Source organism: Convolutriloba macropyga, chromosome 2, assembly GCF_964194025.1.
Source record: "Convolutriloba macropyga chromosome 2, txConMacr16.3, whole genome shotgun sequence".
In the NCBI taxonomy this organism is placed as follows: domain Eukaryota; kingdom Metazoa; phylum Xenacoelomorpha; order Acoela; family Convolutidae; genus Convolutriloba; species Convolutriloba macropyga.
In genome coordinates this window covers 78,720,289-78,746,457 of record NC_134469.1, presented here as the reverse complement: position 1 = coordinate 78,746,457, position 26,169 = coordinate 78,720,289, and the positions used below count along the sequence as shown (strand labels likewise).

Genomic DNA, 26,169 nt, shown 5'->3' with positions numbered 1-26,169 from the left:
AAAAAGTCAGTAGGAGGCGCCTACTGGTGCTGGCGATGGCAGCTGGGGTTATAGAGTGCGTTGGCGCACGGCTGATGAAGCTATGACACGACTGAGTGTCAATGAAGTCAGTAGGAGGCGCCTACTGGAGCTGGCGATGACAGCTGGGGTGAAGGAGTGCGTTGGCGGACGGCTGATGGAGCTATGACACGACTAAGTGTCAAAAAAGTCTGTAGGAGGCGTCTACTGGAGCTGGCGATGGCAGCTGGGGTGAAGTAGTGCGTTGGCGCACGGCTGATGGAGCTATGACACGACTAAGTGCCAATGAAGTCAGTAGGAGGTGCCTACTGGAACTGGCGTTGGCAGCTGGGGTGAAGGAGTGCGTTGGCGGACGGCTGATGGAGCTATGACACGACTAAGTGTCAAAAAAGTCAGTAGGAGGCGTCTACTGGAGCTGGCGATGGCAGCTGGTGTGAAGGAGTGCGTTGGCGCACGGCTGATGGAGCTATGACACCACTAAGTGTCAATGAAGTCAGTAGGAGGTGCCTACTGGAGCTGGTGATGGCAGCTGGGGTGAAGGTGTGCGTTGGCGCACGGCTGACGGAGCTATGACACGACTAAGTGTCAAAAAAGTCAGTAGGAGGCGCCTACTGGTGCTGGCGATGGCAGCTGGGGTGATAGAGTGCGTTGGCGCACGGCTGATGAAGCTATGACACGACTGAGTGTCAATGAAGTCAGTAGGAGGCGCCTACTGGAGCTGGCGATGGCAGCTGGGGTAATGGAGTGCGTTGGCGCACGGCTGATGGAGCTATGACACGACTAAGTGTCAATGAAGTCAATAATGGGCGCCTACTGGAGCTGGCGATGGCTGCTGGGGTGATAGAGTGTGCTGGCGCACGGCTGATGGAGCTATCACACGACTAAGTGTCAATAAAGTCAGTAAAAGGCGCCTACTGGAGCTGGCGGCGGCAGCTGGGGTAATGGAGTGCGTTGGCGCACGGCTGATTGAGCTATGACACGACTAAGTGTCAATGAAGTCAGTAGGAGGCGCCTACTGGAGCTGGCGATGGCAGCTGGGGTGATGGAGTGCGTTGGCGCACGGCTGATGGAGCTATGACACGACTAAGTGTCAATGAAGTCAATAGGAGGCGCCTACTGGAGCTGGCGATGGCAGCTGGGGTGATGGAGTGCGTTGGCGCACGGCTGATGGAGCTATGACACGACTAAGTGTCAATGAAATCAGTAGGAGGCGTCTACTGGAGCTGGCGATGGCAGCTGGGGTGATGGAGTGCGTTGGCGCACGGCTGATGGAGCTATGACACGACTAAGTGTCAATGAAATCAGTAGGAGGCGCCTACTGGAGCTGGCGATGGCAGCTGGGGTGATGGAGTGCGTTGGTGCACGGCTGATGGAGCTATGACACGACTAAGTGTCAATGAAGTCAGTAGGAGGCACCCACTGGAGCTGGCGATGGCAGCTGGGTCAAGGGGGAGCGGTGCAAGACTGGTTCCAACGAAACATCATGCTCGTCTTGGTATTGTAGGCTTTTGAAAAAACTTCACAGGACCCGAATAGTTCAAATATTTTTTTTAAATGACAACAACTACAAAATTATGTCCAATAAGACCTTGTTTTTGTACCCTAGCTTCTTCTCGAAAATTCAAACTAAAAAACGGTGTTCAGTTTGGCATATAGTTCCTCAACCCAATATTTGAATTGTCTATCTGTCAATTCGTTTTGTTTTAAACCACTACCAACTTACAATAGGCCCCGAAGCTTATTTGATAGTTTACCGTAAAGAACGGCTTATACACTTTCAACTCTCAAAATGATGCTTCCTCCTGACCTTGAATACGAGCAAACCATTTGACTACTTCTCGACTGTTATTTTCAATATTTTGTACTCACAGAGTTGACGTTGACCAAGAAAAAAATTGACTCGTTACCAACAGTTGTAGCACTCCTATTACACATTGATGAAGGACCACTTCCTTGCTGTCTCATCTCCTTGAGGTAAACTTGCTTCATTTGTTGGTGGAAATCATCGAAGCGCCAATATGATCACGACGTTGTCTATCCTTCCTTCTTTGTCGTATCATGTCTCTTTTGTTCTCATTATTTCAAGTTTCAATTGCTTCGTTTACTTGTTCGGTTTCATGACGTCAAAAGTTACAACTCATTTCTCTTCTTACATGACATTCAATAACCTTATCACATTACAAAGTGATTCACAATCAACAAAACAGGGCACGCACTTTACACAATTTAATGGAGAAGTTAATACTGGGCATTAACAAGACTAATGTGCTAACCATTAAACCAATTTGTCTTAGTCTATCGAACTTGGGCATCTTTAAACACCGTTCTCACGTTCTTTCTTGTTCCCCACAGCTTCATTCTCTACCCAAGTTTACGTTGAACAAGTAGAACTTCATGTCAAGCTTATCTTATGCATTACATTTACATTAGGTTGTTGTCTCCCAGGCCTTCTAACACAGAGAAAAAACTTGCACAAGCTGAACAATCAGTTTATTATACAGTTGCCACATTTAAATGAGTAATCAAACAGTAAAGTTAAGTTTTGAAAAAGAGGCTAGTTCATTAAAACACCGCCAGCAGATTTGGCTTGAAGAAAAAGATACTAGCCAAAAATTTGGCTTCAAAATGTTTATCGCTGAAATAGAAACAAAAAGAGACATAGTTTTTCAAAGTTAGCTTGATAATTCAGATAAAATGCGAAGATGAATTTCAAGATCATTCAACGGCTTTTAGTTTTCTTTCTCACTACAAGTAACCCATATGGCCCCTAAAGGTAAATTAGTTATTATTCCAATTGAAGCAATATTCAAATTCGGATTTACGTGACAAATTTGTTTTAAATAATTAAATAATAAGAAATCATCAGAACAGAGAGATAATTATGTCCAATTTCTTCAAAAAAGTGTTATTTTTTATTCAACTATCAAACATTTATCGTGCAATGGTTTCCATCTAACTTGAATGCATTTTGAAGAGATTGATTTCACGAAAAAATTGGTTTCAGAATTGTTCTAAATGAAGTTTTTTGAATGTTTTTGTTTTGTTGTATCAAATATTATATAATGTTGCTTCTTTTCAAATGCTAGAATGAATTATGACGACTATTCTGCGATGAATCAATTTTCTCTGTAACTACTGCAATTCAATTTTCATATTCGCAGTTTATTACAAAATCAATCGTCGAGCAAACCTTAGCAATGTCAGTTTTTTGAATTCAATGAAGTTTTTGATATAGGACAAAATGTTCACTAAAGAAGTCAAAAATAAACCACAATGTCAAATTTGTGGTATGTAGCTCAATTCTTTGTCTAATTTTGCTTTCTATCCTTTATAAATTTTGAGAATTTCTGTTTTCTTTGTAATTACTGTGTCGCGAAACACGAAACTGATAAAGGAAAAAGACGGCATATTAATAAAGAAATCCAGATCTGACTCCTCGAATATGAAGTGAAATAGAATCAAACTAATAGTCTTTTTCAAATTGTCAAAAACCAATTTTGGTTTGCGATTTTAGTTAGAGGACACATTAACAAAAACCAGCTTACAAAAAGAAGGGTCTTAAACCTACTAATGGCCTAGTAATGGTTAAAACGTGGTCCAAAAACTGAATGCCGATCTCTTTTAAGCGGCCGAACTATTTTGCACAAAAACACAGTGCCCTTGAAGACAAAATGCGAAAACTGAGTTAAGTAACGTCACGCCGTTGCCCAGAAGATGATCGAATGCCTCTCAATTTTTCTACTGGTAACTTCAAGACGCATAAAAAACAGGGGAAAAACAGATTCTGCGAGTCAAATTTGTTAACACAAGCATTTGATCAATAAACATTTGTCATACAAAGAGGCACCATAATGTGGGGCGGGATAAAAAGTTCCGACAACACTCATCCACATTTCAGGCTTTAATATAAACCAAATCAAGCAGAGATAGGGAAAAATCAGTACAATAAAGAGCAGATCAAGCTTCGTAGTTCGAAAACCGATGTTTTAAAAAATAAAGGCAGCCATGCTTACCACTGAAGTCAATACCAGTCTGATTTCACTTGAAGGAACAAAACTAAACTTAGCGACACATATAAGAGTTAATTGTGAAATTCACATCACAAGTGAAATAAAACACGCTCCAGAGGAAATTTTCGATGACCATTAGATCAGCTTTGTTTAATTATAGCACAGCTGCCTAAAGCCCATAGCTGAGAGATTGCCAAAAAAATAAAAACTTCACATACCTGTTATCTCAAAAAAAATTACTAAAAAGATATGACCGAAGGAAAACATTTAGTTTTGTACTAACTATTAAGAGATCGTTTTTTATTTAGAAAAAATTGTATAACTTATATTTTGTTTCTAATAGATGCGCTAAAATAACCTTCAGTTACACGTGGATTCGAAAATATATACTCCGTTGACAGTATATGCATCAAGTAGGCAAAAATCAAACAGAGGCGAAAATTCGTTTAGAGACTTCGTTAAGTTACAAGTGACCGAAAATGCAGCCAAGCTAATGAGCAAAAAAAGATCTAATAAGAGTGAAGAAAGGCGTCGGGCACAATAATTAGACACAATTGCATGAAAAGATCAACGAAAGGCTTAAACGTAAGCCTGACATCAATTGATTCTAACGAAGACCTTGATGAGTTGAAAAACGAAGGTGGAAGGGTTCTGGAAACCAGTTTTGTCTTTAAAATCTTACCGCCTAAACAATTACTTTGAAAAATTTCGGACCTTGAAAAAGCAAGAGAAAATAAATTTCACTCTTACAATTTAAATCAAAATAACAAAATAAACAATGAGCTAAATAGAAGGAGTCTGAAAATGGTCTCAAAAACTAACAAGCAAGCATTATGGACAGATCTGAAAAATCAAAAATTTGTCAGCTCTACAAACGTCACCTTGAAACCCCAGTTTTGACAGACAATTCAGACAGAAAGAACGTTGTTCGAAATTACAGATTAAAATAAAAAAAAACGAAATAGCGGTTTCAGTAAACCAAGTCTGATTAAAAAAGAACTTGGTCAAATTTCTGAACTTGAAAACACCTCATTTCTTCTGAATACTTTTCTACTAATAACAGCTCACAGAGGATTTCAACTACCACTTATGACAAAAACGGTTTTACTGATGAACGCACGCAGCAATCAAGCTTTGAACAAAACTAAAGAAAATAATAAACAAAAACAAAAGTTTGAAGGTATTTTCAATTCTGAATATTTTCACCGATAGCAAGAATCATTTTTATCATCAGACGTCACGGCACTTTTTCTAAAGAACAAAGAGACAACAGTAAGAAAGAAATATAAGACAAAAAATTCGGGATAAATCATTAAACAAAAATAGAGTCAACCCTGTTAATTAATGATTGCCATTGAATAAATTAATTATATGTAACCGAAGCTGCTTCTGAAATTAAATATTCAAAAACTCAATACTAACGTTTTTAAAATTGCAACAAGAATAAAAATTTTGAAAATCATTTGCAAACTGTTCCCTACGATACGTTTTATTTTAATCTAATGTTAGCATTTACCAGAGTTTTGTGTGAACCTTGCAGTCATAACAAAATATTCTTCACTGAAGACTTCCCAAAAAATCCGGTAAAAACAAAATCGGCCAAAAGCACTTGTTTTAATGTTACAACAAAAACACATCAGAGAAAACAAAGCTTTAATGGAAATCACGCTTACTTTGGTTTATTAAAAACATTTTTTCCAAAATAAAAGACAGTTCATGAAAAAAACTTGTAAAAAAAACTTGTAAAAATGAGAATTTGTGATCTCAGTGCCATTTTCTCCTTAAAATTATCTTAAAGAACAATAGAATGCACTTTAATTATTTTTTTCAGTAGTGCTAGATATTTTGCTCATCCGATAAAAAAACTTTTGATTAAAAGAGGCAGAAGAGCAAATAATAGGTCCATGGGCGAAAAACAGCTAAAATTAACAGCTAATGCACCACACTATAAAAAACGGCTTTAAGTCAAAAGCTCATTCAATAAATGCGGCCTAGACCAATAAGCTGCTTTCGTTTAGCAAAAAGCTCACATACTTGTATTACTGGATTTCATTTGATTTTCATTTTAGCGCAAAAAAATTTTCATTTAGTACAAGAGCACTCACACTAACATAAAACGGTATTTCATACAATTGAGACAATAAAACGGCACCATTTGAAACACATTCCAAATGCCTGCAGAATTGCAAATCATGAAGAATCTGCACTCTAGTCTGAAGCATCTTCAAAAGAAGCGTAAATTTCCCTTTAAATATCAAAAATCTTCAAAACGCTATTTAAACAGTCTGAAAATGATAATTTTAATCTGCAATTTCCTTTCGGAAAACATAAAAGAACGTTTAATAGGACATAAAACGGCCCGTGGACAAATACATTCACTTCATCCGCGCAAACGCTGTCACAGCTACATTTATCACCCTCTCAAAAGGTATGAAATAACCACTCTTTTGGAATTTCGACTCTTCGAATTTGAGTTTTGGATCTAAAGCGAAAACTCGATTAGGCGACCATCATTTTTGTTGCTATTAGTAAAAATTTTTAAACTTTTGCAAATTAGGCAAAAGCCAATTAAACCACTTATATATGCTATAAAGTAAAAGTAAGTACAACTTTTCTCAGCCATTTAAAAGTTGCAGAGGAAAGAATACAGAATTTCAATTTTATTAAAAGAAATGCTTTTGCTTTATTCTAATTAGTTATGGTGTGCCAGAAACTGCTCTAAAAATGTTGGCAAAATAATGAGTAATTTATAGCCTCGTGGCCAACGAAGTACCATAAATTTTAAAATGGTTTTCGCAAATTTTCCAAGAAAAATTAGACAAAATTATCCACCTGATGGCTACAGAAAATTGTCTACGCCTAATGGAATTTCTGCCTGAAATCCCATCTTTCAAGTTTGTGTACCAAAAGCACTTTCCAAACCTTATTCACTCTCTGAACTTGGGGTTTTTGCTCGCTCGAAAGACACAAAAAACCATAGCGCCTTTGGGAGTCTCAAGACCTATAGAAAACCAATTCCTGTTCGAGATGTAAAAACCAAGGGAAGGTCAAAAGTAGTTCTTCTCAGCTATCACCGCGATCAATCACCAATACAAAAAAGTTCACTTTTTAAAATTTTTTAGCTTTTCATAAATGAAAACTATCACACCAGCTCTTTATTGTTCCGACCCCACTTGTGGGGGAAGGAACTAAATACTCAAATGGGTTTTTTTTGTTCAGTAAATTTTGGCCGATCGATATATTCATCGTAGAAAAATAAGAGTGGTATCATCAAAAAGCTCGTCCAGCCTAGAATTTGAAATTAAAAAGATTTTTTTTAATTTCGTATTGTTCGAGGAGTTATCGAGGATTGAAATTTTGTGTGAACACATGATATTTGGTATGATTTCGTTCACTTTTAGTGTAATTTTCCGTCAAATTATGATCTTTTCTTTAAAACTTTTCATTCAAAATTACCTTTCACGCCACAAAAGAATCAATTCCGTATTCCTAATACAGGAAAGGTGATAAAAAGACTAGTACTGGTCTGATAGGGAAGTTTACTAAAAAAAAATCGAATTCTATTTGAGCTGTTTTTTTTTGTAAAAATTCATATTTTTTAGGTCACCTAGAGACTGGTCACTTTTCATATCGATGTTTGGTTAATGATAAACCTTATTTACAGTAAAACGACGCCTAATGAACAAAATACACGTTTTAAAGGAATCGTACATGTTTTTTATGGCTTCGACTCTGAGCTTTTGTAATTTTTTAAAAAAACTTTGATTTTCTTTGAGGTTTTACTGAATTTTTGGAGTCCTATGGCATCGAATCGTTGCTGAAAGTGCAATGGGTTTTGTGATGAGCATTATTGAAGCTATTCAGTGCTTTGATTGGAAAAATAATGGCTGTTAAAACTTTATATATAAATTTTCGAAATTATTTTTGAACAGTTACTGGTCATACTTATTTTTGTAAACTGTAAGTCAACCTCAGTACTGACAGGATCCCCTTCTTTATTACTGCAACCAAAACTAATCTGTTTAACGGTCTTATCTTCTAACTATTGGTTTAATGACTTCGATGCCACAAGATTTCAAAAACAATTTAAAAATTTTTGAATATTTTCGTATTTTTGAATCCTTTTGAAATTTTATCACATTATCCTAATTTGGATAGCTCCCGTTGGTTTAGGGAAGACGATCAATGGATCTTAGATAAAGTTTATTTTAAGAAAAAAGCGTATGGTTTAATTGGCTTCGACACCTTCCCCTCGCAATTTTCCACAGAATTTTTGGTTTTTGCCGGTATTTGTTGTTGTTTTTTTTGTCATACGACCTATTGTGATATCTTAATGATTGCCCATGCCTGATAAACATCTTTGTCTTTCTATTGAGTCACGAGTGAGCGTATTTATTGCCTTCTGTTGAAAGCTATTGAACTTATTGTCTGTTAAGACTTTAAAAACAATTTTTCAAAAATAATTTTTGAACATTAACCAACATTAACTTATTTTCATGATTTGTAAGAAAATCTCAGTAATGACCGGAACCACTTCTTTTCTTTCTACAGCAATCTAAATTGTTTTGGTTATCGGTTTTTCTAACTCCTGGTTTTATGGCTTCGATGCTACAAGAAGTCAAAAAATTTTTTAAATTTTTGGATGTTTTTGTATTTGTGGTTTCTGTTGAAATCGTTTCTTATTATCCTAATATTGATAGCTCCCATTGGTTTTGAGAAGACGTTAAATGGAGCCTAGATCAAACTTTAAGTTGGAAGGACATGGTTTCAATGGCTGCGACACTTTCTTCTCGCATTTTTCTAATGAATTATTGGTTTCTGTAGTTGTTTTTGTTCTCATATTCATTAGACTTATTGTGATACCTTATTGATTACCTATGCATGACAAACATTTTTGTGCTTCCATCGAGTCCTGGCTGGGCGTATTTATTGTTTTCTGTTGAAAGCTGTTGAACTTATTGTCTGTTAAGGCTTTTAAAATAATTTTTCGAAAAATTTTTTGAACGTTAGCCAATCGTTAACTTATCTTCGTGAACTGTACGAACGTCTCAGTAATTTCCGGAACTCCTTCTTTCCTACTTCAGGAAAAACAATCTAATTTGCGGCTTTAACTTCTAACTATGCCCGAGTTTTCACAAATTTTTTGGACATTTGGAAAAAAAAATTTTATTTGTTTTTGGTTCCTCTGAAATCGCATCACATTATCCTATTAGTGTTAGTTCCAATTGGCTTAGAAAGGACGTTCAATGGATCGTAGATAAAGTTTTCAAAGAAAAGCTTATGGCTTAAATGGCTTCGACCCTTTCTTCTCGCACTTTTCTACTGAAATTTTGGTTCTTGCCTTTAATTGTTGTTGTTTTCTTAGTCAATGACTTATTGTAATGTTTTATCGTATCGATGACTTGTCAAAGACAAACATCCTTGTCGTCTCATCGAGGCATACTTCTTATGCTCGCATCGAGCGCTTTCATCGCCTTTCGCTGAAAGCAATTGAGTTTAATGGCGTTGATGCTACCGGTTTTCTCAGAAATTTCGTTGTTTTTAATGTAATTGTTCATATTTATCGATATTTTGCAGTCATATTGAAAAAAAAGTTCTCATGTTGTTAAAAATTCAGGTGATAATAGAAAAATCAGTACCGAAAACTTTTCCTGAATGGCTTCGACACTTTTCTCGCTCAATTTTTTTTTTGAATTAGCGGTTTTTGCCTATTTTTTTAAATTTTTTTTGGCGTAGAATGCTGACCAGTCCCAAAGGTTGTAATTGAGTTTTTAAGGATTGATGTTACCCAAAGCAGTCATTTCATAGCGAATTGTATCAAAGTTTATAATATTATACTTTTTCAATGATTTTTTTTAACTTTTCAGTTGTTGTTTTTTGTCGTCCGCTTGTAGCTTATTATCATCATTGAGAGGTCTCATTCAATTTCTTGTATTCAACAATTTTAAAACTTCAGTGATATAATGTGGTAACTGATGTTTTGATTATGGACAATATGCGTTTAAATAAAGGTTTTAGTGGTGTACTTGTGTTTCTTTTTCTCTTTTTTTTAGCACAGTCGCGTAAAAACAGATCCCAATGGTTTTCAAATGTGGCCCAAATGCATTTATTTAATCTTTCAGTATAAATTTATTTGCATTTTAATGAATGAAAATTGAAGGAAGAAGATATGGTATTCAGATAATAGCTAATGATTTTAATGGCTTCAATAATTTGTGTTTTCGCAAAATGTTTAAAGTTTTGAGTTTTTCTGCTTCTGTAGTCCATTCCTATGGCTTAATCTAACCAACGACAGGTCCTATTGGTTTCATAATGAATGTTTAGTAAGTTTATTAAGAATGATTTTGTTAAAAGCTAATGACTTCAGAAATTATTTGGTTTAAAAAATGTTGATTGATTTTTCAATTTCGCCTTATTATTTCCTATTATAGACTTAGACTTTACTACCTTGTCTCATTAAGTAAAATTGCCATCTGCTGTATAGTGGGGGGGGGAGGGGGAGGGGGGTCTAAATGGGACTAAGAAGTTCGATAGTGGTCTTCAAATAACCACATTAGAGGTTAACCTATACCACTGTTAAGATTTAAAGTGAAAAGAAAAACGGCACCAGTTTTTATTTGACTTTTAGTATTAAATTGCCGCCAATTGAGTTCAGCTGCTTGAAATTGTGATTGAGAGATAATTTTAGATCACGCAAAACGCAAAAAGTCAAGGGCGTAAAAGTCACTCGAAAGGTCAAAATTGTCAAGCGAAAAATTTGCATAAAGACGCACACGTTTACAATAATTGCTATGAACTCCGTTCAAGAGCAATTAAAAAAATAGCACATGCTCCTGGGGGTGTAAAAGTTAGATGCCCACTAAGCTGCTAAGCTGGAGGGTCGGAGCCGAAACAGAATAGATCACGTTTTTCTAAACGTCTGCCCTAAGGATACCTCTAGCCCTTTCGGCCTATAAAAATTGTACAGAATTAGGTGAATTCATTTCTCAGATAAAATATCAGCTATACTTAAAAGTCAAAGAGCAAAAATAGGCAAATCACGAGTCGCTTCTGTCCTTTTTAGTTTGTAAATCTTCCAAAAGTCTGTCTTTGGCATTTTCCACTTTTGCTTGAATGTATTTAGAAGATCCCTGCTCTTTCGAGTTTACTTCGAAAAGGTACTGATAATTCTTCTCTATACTTTCTACAGTGTAAGGTTCCTGTAGATTTAAAATCTGAGCAGCTTCGGCGATTGTGATGCCAGCTTTTGCACTTGCACTCTTCGTATCGGCATCCTCGGCCGCTTCTCTTCTGGACTGGTGCTGGATATTTTTCCAAGCCTGGGCTGTCTCCCTGTACTCTTCCCGGAATGCTTTTCCAACTGCACGCCCAATAGCCAGAGTACTGGCTGTGATAATTTCTGCAACTATTCTGTACCACATGTCAGCAAAGGAGTCAGCTCTGATCAATTCTACATGCAAGCATCTAAAAGTGTCTGAACGATTTACCTAATTCCATTTTACCCAATGCCATTATACCCAATTCACTTTGACATTTTCGTAAAATAATCCGACTAGAAATTAGCAGTCGCTATTACACGCATGTTTTAACATACTCAAGCTGATCATTTAATCACATGTTCGGTTGTGATAGTTTTATATCAAGTCCCACGGGCCTCTGAGGCATGGCCATTGAGTATGTCGACATACGAGAACTAGTATATGCTATTTTTAGTCGGATTTTTGAACAAAATATCCAAGTTCATTGAGTATAATGGCATTGGGTAAATCGTCATGCAAGCATCTAAAAGTTTACAGAGAACGTGCGTTGAGAGAGTCATTTTGAGCTGTCTTATTTCCGTAAACTCAATATAATTTATCATCGTTTTTATTTTTGAACTTCCTGATAATTATTCCACTCCATCTTGGGAGTCATTAAAAATGCGCTGAAATAAACTATACCGATAAAGCATAAAGTTTCAAGCATATCCGGATGAACCATAATCTACCTAAATTTGCTTTTAAAACTAGCCAACCACAATACTACATTATACTTCAGTCAGTTATTCCTGCGAGAGTAAATGCTCATTTCCTTTCACAAAAATTAAACCCAGTATTGAAGTTACACAAAACCAATCTTGGACAAAAATTTCGGGACGCTTTCATCGATAACTTGTCATTTCTCAGGGGGCCATTCTCAAAAGCAGTATAACACAAAATTGCAGATCAATATGGGCAAAAAAAGTTTAGCACAAATTCTCATCCTGCAAATTTTTAAATAATACATTTTCGTTCGGAAACTTAAATGATACAAAAGTAGATTTTCGGATTCCAGTCTGTGACCAGTATGATAAGGACAGCTAACATACAAGTTCATTTTTTATTCTTTAAACCGTACAAAAAACTGCAATTACAGCTATTTAACACAGCAAGAGGCGCTCGGCTATGTCGGCTGGATTCTCGGCTATGTCATCTCAATTTTATCAATTCACATTTTACCCAGACATGCATTTACATAAAGAAGATCCTTATCGACTAGAAAAATTGATGATAAATGGCAAAATATTGAATTAAAACAACAAGTCAAATCAAACGTGGTCAAAACACAATTGTCAAAAGCCCTAATATCATTGGCAAATAGTTCAAACAAAACATACTGCACGCCTTATCAATATCCGATTAAAACAAATCACAATTATTGGTGGTTAAAATATCACTTAACACATCATCGAAAACAGCACATTTCAAAATTTTGACCTTCGGATAATTAAAGCCGAAATCGGCAGATCCAAAACTACTTTTTAGTACATTGGTTTTCTTTAGTTTTCAAAAATCTTACTAACATTAACTGGGCAACTTCTACGTTACCACGTCAATTTCTGTTTCAAATAAAAGTGTTCCTGCTCAGAACTCCAAATCGGGTCTGCAAAACTGTCCCGAACTTGGTAATGAAAAATATTTCGAATTCCAGATGTGAAAATATGTCGTTGAAAGATAAAAGTTATCGAAACCCTCTCTGAAAAACTAGAAATTGGTGGGTAATTCCAGTAGTCTGTTTCCGATGATATTAAAAATTGAAGCACCCTTACAGTCAGTGAATAAACAGCATTATGTGACCAACTAATGCGCTTTTTGAACTGATAATTGTTTGCATAGACTTATGAGTTGACATTAGCCAATAACAATAGTTGGTATATACCTTATAAACGTGTGAAAATAAATTATAGATGGTCATTTTCCACCGGTGGGGGGGAGGGAGGGGGAGGGGGTTCTAATAAGTTCTATCATCTATGATGCATCATGAGCAAGGATGAAGATGCAGCTGCTGACTGTTGAGTGTTGCGACTGTTTCCCAGCACCTTGGTAGCATTTGACTTTTTGGTTTTTGAGTTGACAATGTCTCTGGCAAATACCTCCCATAGTCGAATCGTCTCGTCCTCAGCGGCACTTGCAACTATCTCTCCATCTGGTGACATACACATGTGTAAAATACGGCCAGTGTGGCCTGGTAACTCTTTCACCTGAAACATGCGCGTCTCAACAAACTACATCTTTATTTAATCATTGATAAACAAAATACGAAATAGTAAACGTTCACAAAAAAAAATTGCAAACCATTATTTCGCACCAATTTTGCTAAAATTAAACATTTCTAAACGTCGGATATGTACGTGTATAACTTGGAAATTTTAATTCAGCCAATAAACATAGCCCACAGCCGGCAGATAGTTGATTGGTTTAACTTCAATTGGGATCGAAAAACTGATAAGGAGTAAAGAAAAGAAGCAAATGATGAGTTCGAAAACAAGAAAAAAACTTGTTTGTTGGTTCACTCAAATCAACACAATAACAAGAAAGTGATGAAGTAATTAAAACAAGTTAATCAGAAAGAATACAAATAGCTCTTAACTTAAAACCAGTCGAGTTTAAATTTTTAAACATACCCGGTAGATTGCCAGAAAATAGCCGCCGTTGATTCCAATAAGCACGATTGGGATTGAAAGAATAGAAGATATTGAAAAAGAAAAGTTTTGTGCACAAAAACAATTTTTAAGTCCGATTAATTTTGATGGCATTTCGTAGTTGAACATAACGTACTTCTGTTTCTTAGAGAGAGGCTACAGGGGCTACTACCAATACCAATAATCATTATAGATGGTAACTAAGACTTATAGGAACGACGTTCAAATAGCGGGCATCTAAAATTGGGCTTTATGGGTTTATCCCGTTTCTACTTCTGACTTCAATTTTTTACACTGACTCTGTTCATTTTGAAGTGCTTTGCTGAGCAACTGATGTTCAAAATCACTTTTTAGCAGAATGAGATAAGAAACTAGCCTAGAGAAGTCAAAAAGTTATCACGCAAAATGTTGAAAAAGCGGCAAAATGAGGTAAAGCGAAACATTTTTTTATTCGACGAAGTAAAAAAAAATAGGAGCGCTATAATAGCCGGCTGAGAAGATGAGGGCGGCTATTAACAAGCTTTTCAAGCTAAAACAATCAAGCAGCAGCAACCTAAAACAAATCCTTTTCAACCATTAGATTGGATTAACGAGGAGGCTCAGTTTTCCGTAACAGAACAAAATGTTCTCACTCCACTCAACCACATTATCCCCTCAAATATTTACCAAATCAAGCAGAGATAGGAAAAAGTCAAAATAATAAAGGGCAGATCCTTCTTTCTATAGATTTTTGTTGCAAAAGAATGACAAATAATGAAATGAGGAACCGACTTCATATTCAATTTAAAAGAAATGAACATTCATAGAATTTCTCGATCAGAACAAAATCAAGAATTTTGTGATTAAAAAATAAAAACATGTCGTCAATTAATACAAAGAATCTCAATTTAACCTGTAACTAAACATTAAGCATTAAGATCCTTCAAGAAAAAAAGCTTTATGATTATCCAGCATGATTAAACCTTGAGCAATTTATTTATATTCAACATTGAATAATTCTTATTAAGTGCGCTTGAAAAATTTATCAACCGATTGACCAGAAACTCATTTAACAAGCTGAAAAAAATGACGTGAGAACAGATTGAGCAGCGAAAAATTGCTCTTGACGCGTAATCCGTTGGCCGTAACTAGTAACGAGGAAGACAATTGATTGAAAAAAGTAAAAAAACACAGGTCCCGAGTTAACATCTTCAGAAGAGAAGAAGCTAAATATCAGACTTGCAGCAATTTTACGATAACGTCAGCCTTTGTTAGTCAGCAAAACATTAAGCAACAACAAACGCAAAAAAAAACAAAAATCTGGACTAAGAAAAACTCCTTTCTTGGTAACAAAAAACCATAAATTTTATCGAAATAAATTACTATTTGGAGAATTTTCACCCTATTCATAACCATAGCTGGCAGATTGCCAGAAAATAGCCGCAATAGCTTCATAGATCTGCCATCTCAAAAATCAGTAAAAAAGACAGACCAAAAAAATTCGTCTTTTCATTGAAGGCTGATATGTTATATTTTGACTAAAAATCTGTATAAGTTTTTGCTGCATCTATAAGCTGCTCTCTAATAACCTTCAATTAGAGTGACACACACCCATTTGACCTTATCTCTTTCAATTAAAGTGAATAAAAGTCAATTTCAAAAGTGAGGAAGTCATTTTTGTGAGTGAGGTAAGTCAAGTGTGACCAAAAATTTAATCACGCAAATGAACAAAAAAAAACTCGCTCCACTAAGAGCGAAAAATGACGTCACGCACGCACTTCAGTTGAAATTGCATGAACAAATGAACAAAAAGCAGATTTGAAGTGGTTGTGACGTCATATGGTCGTAACAAAAATCGCGACGACGAAATAAAAAAAACCAAGAGAAGGCCAATAATAGCCCCGGCTATCGCTGTGCGGCTATTAATCAGAAACAATAATATTGCCAAAAAGCAGCAAGAAAAACTTACCAAAAAAGACAAAACAAATTTGGCGAGCATCATGACAAATGACAAGAGCCAGAAACAAAATGACAAGACATCAAAAGCTACAACAAACACGAGTAAAAAATCAAATAATTTACGGAAAACAGGGTCAAAGCCCTAAAAACCCATTTTCTGTCCAATGATTGATGCAAACTATTGCATATATACTCCATCTGAAAATTTTTATCTTTAAAAGCATTCATAGAAACTACATCGAAAAGAGAAGTCAAACTGCTCAAACAAAAACCGTCGGAGGCATTGCTCTCGAACACCTGGCCATGCAAACAACTTAGAAAAGGGCATGGGTCAGAAACGTTTGATGCAAAAATTTCATACTAGGAAGGTGTTCGAAACCGCAATCTGACAATTTTGTCTTGGATATTGACCACTCCGCTACACGGACTATGTACGGTAATCACTCACAATCGGTTTTATTTTAGCAACAGAATTAAATTCTCATTGTGCTCAATTCAAGTCAATGAAAAAAACGAAAAGTCAAGCGCCGAAGGTCACCAGAGTGGTGAAATCGAAATAAGTTGAAATCGAAAAAGGCAAACGTTACAATAATTGCTTAAACTTCGTTCGAGAGCAATTAATTACTCCGCTTTAAAACCAATTTGAATGAATTTTACAAATTGTGACAAATCATTATTATGTTTCATTTACTATTCTAGGTTACCGAAATCACTGATTCAATTCAACTTCCTTCAATGCATTTAGAAGGTCGAAAAATGTGAAGATGGCTACCCAATAGAACCCAAATCCCTGGATTAAAAAACATAGCCAGCAGATTGCCGGAAAATAGCCGCGATAGACGCTTGTGGCCTACCAGAAATGAAACAACTAAAGAAATAAGATTGACAGATCGTCCACCAGCTTTTTAATAGACTACTAGACTTTTTGGGTAAGATTCGGACTGTCATTTTTATGAGACACATTCGGAAGTCATTTTTTTGAGCGAGGTAAGTCATGCAATTGACCTAAAAGCAGAAAGGACGTCACGAACACAAATTTTAACTGCAAAGCAGTAGAAGTCACTGAAGTAATTGAAAGTCAATTCCAAGAAGTCAGGGTAAGACGAAACAAAAATCTGTTAGACGATAAAAAAAAATTAGGAGCGCAATAATAGCCACATGGAATTGCTGACGCGGCTATTAAACAGAATGAGACTAATAACAGCCTTGCTCTTGGGTCCTGTAGTTATTAACAATGCGAAACTGCTGTTTATATTAACATCATTCGTAGCGCTTAAAATGAACAAAAATAAGGTAATATGCCAAATGTCCACGAAAAGTTTTAACCCGAATAACTCGAAAAAGACAAAAATTTGCAACTCTACACGTGATTGGCCTTTTAATGCTCGTGCTCGGGAGCAATATTTATTAAAACCATCTGAAGCAAAATACAAAAATTTTGAAGACAAATGCAGGCACATTCTGCGAAAGAAAGCTGTCAACTTCATTTGCAAACATTGGCAAGCAAACATGATAAGCAAAGTAGCTTCCTGTTTTACTGCAAACTGAAAAATTTGCAGTGAAAGCCAACAGTACTCCACCAACTTAACAGAACATTTTTTCACGCCATAATTTCTGTCTTCAGAGAGGGCTACATAGCAATGATCAACCAACTGAAACTTGGGATTACTCATTGCAGAAAAAGTTTACAAAATTAAAATCAGATTTCGACACAAAACCAAGCGATATTTGACGAAACTACTTTCAGAAGTACATATATAAGTCAGAGGTCATAAAGTAACAACGGGCTGCGTGAATTACCTTATTGAGGAATGGGTACTTCCAAATAGAGAGAACATTGGAGGGGTATCCGTGTGTGGATATGAGCTCATCGTAGTGACCATTGAATCCTAACTGAGTCACTTGGGATCCAGTGTCTACTGACTTCACGCATCTTCCATTTACTACATTCCACACTTTGATACAGCGATCAGCTGAGCCTTCATGAAATAATTGAATTCAGGATAAAATAACACCCAATCAATTAAAATGAACACATGTTTAGCAGAAGACGGAACCTCTAATATTGATTTAAAATATTTTACTGGACAAATAGAATGTATATAATATATCTGACTTGTGAACTTTAATCGGCTAGTTTTGAAAGCTATTTATAGAACACTGAAGTATTCTGGATGTTCTGTAACTACTTCTCACCATCAAATATTTGGGTCCGAAAATTTTAACATAACAGAATAACTTCGGGTGAACTGCTCTGAAACGAAGGGCGAGCGGTTGGCTTTGTCAGTAGCTAGCCACGGGGGGGGGGGGGGACTACCTGTTTATCCCGTTTTTCAGGACGAAAAGTCAAATGGGTCATACGAAAAATTAGTTAAACAAAAAATCGCAAAAAAAGACCGACAAGACTAATGTAATTGCTACAAACTTCGTTTGAGAGCAATTAAAAAAATTGGTCAAGCGAAAAATCGAATAAAAATGACCGACAGAACTAACACTCGCGTCGAAGAGAGCAAACATAGACAGCTAACCTCGCACCTCGCAAAATTTTTCGTAAGCAAATGGTGAGATGTCATGTTCAGTAGTAGATAGCCTAAGCTTAGGGCAGCTAGCTTCACTTAGGACAGCTAGCGATCCCATTCCCAGGACCTTTTCATTTTATTCATCCATTTATATCACTCTGGGAGATCACTATTAGGCCATGAAGGTCTGTTTTCAAGTGTCTCAGGCGGAAGAGAAATGACTACGGTAGTTGCTGACAAATAAAACAAGAAAATTACCGTTGTCAATAAAAATACAGAACAAATTAATTATTATTAAACTTAGATAGTAACTCACAATTGCCTATGATGTAATTCTCGAGGAATTTATGGCAGAGATCTTTAACTTGGAAGTTTGATTTAGTACAAATGTTATTTACAAAGTTCGGAAAATAGACTAGTAGCCAGTTTATCATCTGCCTGATTTTAGATCTTATAGAAAAATTTTCATATTTGTTTTTGAGTAGACAAAGTTTCCATGATCTCGCTCGACCATTCGTAATTTTGAGAAACTCATCTTTAGAAATTAGACTTTCTAGACATGAAACAGACTTCCCGTACCTGATTATTTTTGTGGCTCTTTTCCCGTACCTGATTATTTTTGTTGCTCTTTTCAAAATTTCAGAGGTGTAGCTCTGATACATTGTAAATGAGTAGTTTTCTCCTGAGTGTTGTTATGGATTCATATTCCATTTTGAAAGTCAAGATTCCAGGAATTCTGCTTATCATCCTGTTCAGTGCACATCCATATATTAGAACTCCATACTGAGCAATTGGCTGCATATATGTTTTATTGCACATTTATTTACTGCAACATTGTGTATTTCGTTGTTTTCAATCTTTAGAGTGTTTAAGTGAAGGGTATTTTTATTTTTGTAAAACCGAACTGTTTTTGTTTTATCAGCATTCAATGTGAGGCGATTCTTGCAGATCAAAATGCAGATCATTCTAGAGCTTTTTGATTATCATCACCTTCGGTTTTCAGGTCCTCTTCAAATCACAGTATCGTTTGCATACATAATAGGGCCAACTCACGTTGTAGCAAAATGAATATCATTTATATAGACAACAAATAACAAGGTGACCCAATTTACTCCAATTTGAGTAAATTGCACTCTATTACTGAGATAGGATTTTAGTAATTCTAGGACAGGCCCCCTTAATCCGCAATTCAAACATTTTTTAAAAAAAATTTGGTGGTCAACAGTGTCAAAGATCTTTTAAAGGCCAAGGAAGGTGCATGTAGTTCCCACTGTATTATTTTTCCAGTTTGATCTCAGGTTCTCAACAAGTTCTATGAGTGCATCAATTGTACTTCTTTGGTCTCTGAAGCCGAATTGATTTTTGGTTAGGACTTTTTCTTTGTTCACGAAAGAAACAACTCTGCTGTATATTATTTTCTCGAAGACTTTTCCGATTGCTAGATAAATGTTGGCCGGTAATTTAATGGCTCAGTTCTATCACCATCTTTGAAGACTGGAATTATTTTCGCTATTTTCAAGCATTCGGGATAGTAACCTAACTCCATGCATTTGTTTAAAATTTCGCATAGTAAAGGTGATATTGATGAAGCAATGCTTTTTTAAAAATAATTGTAAAGATTAAAGGCATCAATGCTGTATTTATTTTTGATTCATTAATACTCCAAATCGAACTCAAATTCAAAAACAACTTTTACACCATTATTTGAGACATTTTCCCCTTACGTAACACTTTCAGACCACTTTCGTCTTACCGTGAAGTTCGGATGGATTTCGTCAACCTTCAACTTTACATTGCGCTATCTGGTAAGTTATCATTGCAAATTATCTCGGAATGGATAGGCAGGTTAGAACACCAGCGTAGAGTAACAAATTAAAGTCATCTAAATGGTGCATTAAAATTGGTGAACCATTTTCTCCTTGCAACTCTTGTTCCATTTGTATTTAAAATATAGATAGTTATAAAACTTTCTTTCAGTTTGATCAATGTTTGTTCCACTGATTGTTTTTGCTTCTTAAGTTTTGGTGCCAACCAGCTCTCAAATACTTTTTAAAAAATCAAACATGGAATCTTCGGAGGGTCAGTAAAACTCAATTTCGATGCTAAAGATGAAGGACAATTTCTCAAATGATGCCTGAATAATTTCGACTACTGCTTGAAAATTTTCACGAAGGACGACTGAGACCCCTATTTTAAAAAGACCACCAATGACAACGACAAAAAGTGTGATTCCAAAAAATTAGATTCGGATTAAAACTTGAAAACTTAATTTTAAAATCAAATTTCTACATTTATGTGTTTCAAGTATTATAGCCTATATTTCAAATTGTCTGGCCTCTATTAAAGTCCAATTAGAAATTAAATTTTCAATTTAGAAATAAGTGAGAGCAGAAAAAATTTAATTGAGTGAAGTCTGTCATGTGTTCTCCAAAAATTCTTATCAAGATTGACCTCAAAAATATAAAATCAGCTTCTCAGTTGTGATGACCAAAAGTGATAAAAATTCTGTAAACTGACGAAAAAAAACGGTACAAAAAACTGCATAAGAATCGCTAATGTTTCCCGCTATTTATAATCTAAATTCACCATACCATTTCAGTTGTTTGGCGGTGCTGCCAAACTAGTCTGTCGTTAATCTCTTGGTTTCAAATTTAAGGTCAAGTAACCGGTAGTTATTTTTTAATCGGACATGATAACTTAAAAAGTTTTTTTCATAAAACTAACTTCCACGATCCAGTTTTCTGGTATAAAAGTCGTAAAAAATTAATATTGTAATTTGATTTTAAAAATACTAAACACTTGTGCACATCTTCTAAAAAAGACAAAACTCAAATTTGAATTTTGAAAAAAAACATACCCGGCAGATTGCCGGAAAATAGCCGCCGTTGATTGCCATAACTCTATTGAGATTGAAAGAAAAGAAAATATCAACAAAAATTGATTTTTGTATAAAAAACATTTTTAAGTGCGATTTATTTTGATGTCATTTCGTAATTGAACATACTCCTGTCTCTCAGTGAGAGGCTACAGGGTCTAGTATCAATACCAATAGGCATTATAGATAGTAACTAAAAGTACACAGTGTAGCGCGCGTGCAGTCCAGAACATCTAAGGGCATCGCAGACCTGTTATAGCCTCACTTCATCTGCGGTATTTAATTCCGCAAAGTACCGGGCATCTAAAAATGGGCTTTATGGGTTTATCCCGTTTCTATTTCTGACTTTAATTTTTTTATACTGAATCTCTTCATTTTGAAGTGCTTTGCTGAGCAGCTGCCGTTTAAAAGGACTTTGAGCAGAATGACAGAAGAGTGAAACTAGCCTAGAGAAGTCAAAAGATTTCACGCAAAATGTCGAAAAAGCGGCAAAATGGGTAAAGCGAAAAAAAGTTCGACGAAGTAAAAAAAAATAGAAGCGCTATAATAGCCGGCTGAGAAGATGAGGGCGGCTATTTAAAAAAAAACAATATGAAACCGAACCATCTTCAAAAACTCGAAATACAATTTCTAACTTTCATCTTATGGTAAACAGGGCGTAACAAAAAAAGTAAGTGCAATGATCGAAAATAAAGAAACATGTCCAAGAGGGGCTTTTGTTTCGTGAAGTCAATTGGTTTCACGGAAGACAAAATTTGGTTCAAAAAACAGAAACAAACATAACCGACTAACGTCGGGCGAATCGCTCTCAAACGACCAGCGAGCGGTTGGCCTCTGTAGTATACAGTTGGGGCTTAGAAATGCTAGGGGGGATGTGAGCCGAGTCAAGGAGGAGGGGTCACAAGTTGGGTGAGGGATGGAGGGGGGGGGGAGGGGGGGGAGGGACGGCAGGGCTGGACGAGAGGGCGGTCCAAACCATCAAACAGGAGGTTGTCCTGGGGTTGTGTTAGGGGTGGAGGGGGGGGGGTTGATGAGCGATTTCTGAGTGAATGCGGGGGTCAAGCTTCAAAAATTAAGAACCGGCCTTCACACCAAAAAAATTGTCACCTCAAAAGAGTTTTGGTGAATCGCATTCATAGAGACTGGTAAGGCGTAAGGCTCTAAGAGAACTTAATGCCTCCGAGCGCTTCCTGTTTATGCCGTTTTTAGAACGAAAATTCAATTGGGTCAGACGAAAAATCGGTCAAGCGAAACATCGCAAAAAGACAACGGGACTAATATAATTGCTACAAAACTTCGTTCGCGAGCAATCAAAAATCAACCAATTAACATTGGGCGACTTGCTCTCGCACGGCAGGCGGAGGAAATTAGTTTATAGGTGGCGTAGCTTAGAAATATTTTATGGGTGCAAAAAACACCTCACAGGGGTCCGATCCCCAGTCCTCTAGGATGTCAGTCTAACATCTTAACCACTAAGCTACAATGCCTTTAATTCTCCTTCGCACACAATCGCTTTTATATTAGCAACAAAATTTATGACTGAGATTTATGAATGAGATGAATTTAATTAGTAACAAATTTATGAATCAGAGCAACTTAGATCACCTACAAATAAGAACGCAAGTATGAAAAAGTAACACAAGAAGTCAAAGATTGTTCTAGAACAAAAGCGCAAAAGCTTGAAAGCAGAAGCCAACTCATAAAAACCCGATTTTGCTGACGATAAGTACAGGATTGCAACATATTCGTTGGCATTAAAAATCAGGTTATCAAGGGTTGCATTTTCAAGAAGTCGCAATACGGTTTGCATCCCTCATGATTTGAGGTGACGTGGATTTGCTGAAGCATCTACTAATATTTTTTTATATAAAACTGATCAAGAGTAGCCTGATTTAGTCGAAATATATTTTTTGCTAGTGTTAATACCGTAAAAACCTGTTTCTTACCTCCGCCTGAGATGATGACACTGGATGAGCTATTGACCCAGGTCAGGGCCTTTACCGCCGCAATGTGACCAGTTAGCGTGTTAGTCAGGAATGTGGATGCTTCCTCATTACCTCCATTACCACCAGTCCCCTGGTTTAGGCTCCAGATTTTGACCGAGGAATCTGCACTTCCACTGGCTAAATACGACTTCTCGTCATTCCACTTCAGCGAACATACTTCTTGCGTGTGGCCCGTTAATAAATGCTGCGCATTCCTATTGGCTGAAACTGTATCGTGAACTAGAATGTTTCCACTTCTGGCACCAGAACACAAAAGAGATCCATTCCAGTCCAGACAGCTCACTCTGTGGGAATGTCCACGTAGAGTCCTTAACTTCTGTTTGGTCTCCGAGTTAAAAATGAGCACAGACCCGTCCGATACACCCACTGCAATGTACGTACTCTGGTCGTGGAACTTGACAGAGGTTACCAACTGGCTTTCATCTAACTCAACTAAGTCTACAATTTCTCCCGAGCTGGCATTCCACATATAAACACCGTTAGCCAGTGCAACAGTCAGATAGTTACTGTTGGCCCAATCCATCAAATTGAGATAAAAATCATTGCTCAAATCAGGTGCGTCTAGTGTTTTCACAGGCGCTGTAGGAATGTGACGCTTAGATTTTGTCAGGGTAGATTTCTGAGAAGAGCAGGCAAATCCAGACTTAGGTGCCGTTCCGTGAACTGCATTCTGATTGGCCAAATTGAGAATTTTGCACCGCTCTAGCACATTGTCAGTTAAGATATTGAATCGTTCACTACTGTCTAGTCCGTCTCCATTATTGTCACCCAAATTCACTTGGTTGTCTTCGTTGTTCTCTTGTGTGTTACTGTAATTACCCTCTTCGTCTCTGACTCGCTGCTCTTGCAACAACTTGAAGTGCACCGCCTCATTACCTTAAAGGAAGAATTTCAAACTTGAAGAGCAGCAAGCACTCAAGGCAAAGTGATACACAATGATAGCAACAATATAAATGATCCACAATAATATAAACACAGCCGGCAGATTGCCGGAAAATAGCCACCCTTGACCCCACTGACCACAGTTGAAACAGTTACGAAAAAGAGAAAAATTGACAAATTAATATTTTTCTAAGTGTAAAAAAGTGTGCTGATTTTCTCTACAGTTTCATCAGATTCAATAAATATGGCGAAATCAGCCTCTAAATTGGAGAGCAATATACTAATACCAGTCAGTACTCTAAGGAACTCCCCAAAACTTAATGCACTAAGTTTTTAAACATCAAGTCTTAGTGCCCTGGCTTCATTGCTTTATGCTGTTTCCTTTGAATCTGCTTTTAGACCTGGAACGCATTCGAGAAAATTTGCCACAAACTCTAAATTCTGATCAGTTCAAACAGTGAGTGATGTAAGACAGAACTCAAACGTGAAAGTCCGAACTTATGTAAAACGAAAACCGTGATCGAAAGGTAAAACGAAAAAAACGTAGCAGGAAAAGTCCTGAATTACGTCTTAAGACTTGAATGATCTAATGACCTGACAATTATCATCCATACAGCAAGCATCAAACTAAGACAGACAAAAAAACCCCATAACCCTATATTCGCAAAATGGAAAAAAATCTAAAAGGAAACAATTCCGAGATCTAGTGTTTTAAGAATCGCCAATAAAAACACGTATGGAAAAATCGACACTATCCAGCTTTAGAATGAGTACAACAAGGTTCTGGGAATCAATGACTGACAAACCCAAAGACAGGCAAAACTGGAGAAATGGGCAAAGAAATCTTTTTCAGAAAAGTGAAGATTAAAAAAATTGCAATTACATGCCAAAACCCTTAAACACAGCATACAATAAAACAATAGAAGTCATAAAATACCAGTTAGCGAAAAAAGCATAATAGAACCACAAAAAGGCACAAAAGCATTTTTTGAAACAAACTGTAACTCACTCAGTAAAAAGGTTAGCTAAAACGGTAGCTGAGACAAATAAATCCGACAAAACAAAAATCCCGCAAATATTTTTTGAAACGAATATTGCAGAAGGTAAAGAAAGCATTAGCTACGAACTCAAACAATTTTGTCGATTAACTAAACTTTCGTTAGCAGCCGATGAGAACTGCCAATATTGAGCTTAAATGACAAGACGGCAATAAATGTAATAAAAACTACCAAAACTCAAAAATTCATTACTTTTTGGAACGAATAGTGTTTAAGTCACCAAAAGCATTAGATACAAACTAAAAATCAAAAGGAAAGCAATCAAATTAATTCTTATTAGCAACCGATGAGACCTCTTATTAATGAGATTAGCAATAGGTACAACAATTAATAGCAAAACTCGAGTTGCTAATATTTCAAAAATAAACATCATATAATTCATACACAGCATGAGCTACTAACTGCAAGGATTAATTTGATCAAAATAGGTCTCCTCAGCAACCAATGAGACCTGCCATACAGGAGAACAAGAGCAAAAAACAAAGTGAAAGTCACAAAACTAAAAAATTCGATAATAATTCTTGAAAACAATTAGTCAACCATAGAAATCATTAACTTCAACAATTAAACCGAACATATTTCTCTCTATTCGCAACCTTTGAAATCTGCCCCAACCTTTGAGATTAAATGAACATAACCGACTAACGTCGGGCGAATTGATCTGAGACGACAGGCGAGCGGTTGGCTTCGACAATATCTAGCTACGGTTGTGAGCCTAGCTTTAGCTTAATTGAGGGGGCGTTAGGTGGGCGCAGCGGTGGGCGGATGTGCATCAGGGGATTCATGGGGGAATCGGTGTACATAGCCTTTGGCTGCACGGGGACACGTCCTTACGGCCTGGTTTCTGTGTGTGGTTGTGTGTGTGCGTGTGTGTGTGTGTGTGCGCGCGCGCGTGTGTGTGTGTGTGTGTGGGGGGGGGGGGG

General features: G+C 36.6%; 3 protein-coding genes across 3 annotated transcripts in view; 1 reads left to right on the top strand and 2 right to left on the bottom strand.

Moving 5' to 3' along the window:
• Window positions 1–26,169, top strand: part of LOC142334745 (pleckstrin homology domain-containing family F member 2-like) — a 321,367-nt gene that overhangs the window by 55,623 nt on the left and 239,575 nt on the right. The window lies entirely within an intron of this gene.
• Window positions 10,988–11,523, bottom strand: LOC142335491 (mitochondrial import inner membrane translocase subunit Tim16-like). Its single transcript, XM_075384017.1, has one exon. The coding sequence runs from the start codon at window positions 11,447–11,449 to the stop codon at window positions 11,066–11,068; it is 384 nt and encodes a 127-aa protein (XP_075240132.1). The 5' UTR covers window positions 11,450–11,523; the 3' UTR covers window positions 10,988–11,065.
• Window positions 12,558–26,169, bottom strand: part of LOC142334744 (uncharacterized) — a 447,170-nt gene continuing 433,558 nt past the window's right edge. Inside the window, exons 4-6 of the mRNA XM_075383008.1 lie at window positions 23,247–24,182; window positions 17,707–17,885; window positions 12,558–13,527 (exon numbers count right to left, since the gene is read on the bottom strand). Coding sequence (XP_075239123.1) covers window positions 13,291–13,527; window positions 17,707–17,885; window positions 23,247–24,182 — 1,352 coding nt within the window. The 3' untranslated portion in view covers window positions 12,558–13,290. The remainder of the gene's footprint in view (window positions 13,528–17,706; window positions 17,886–23,246; window positions 24,183–26,169) is intronic.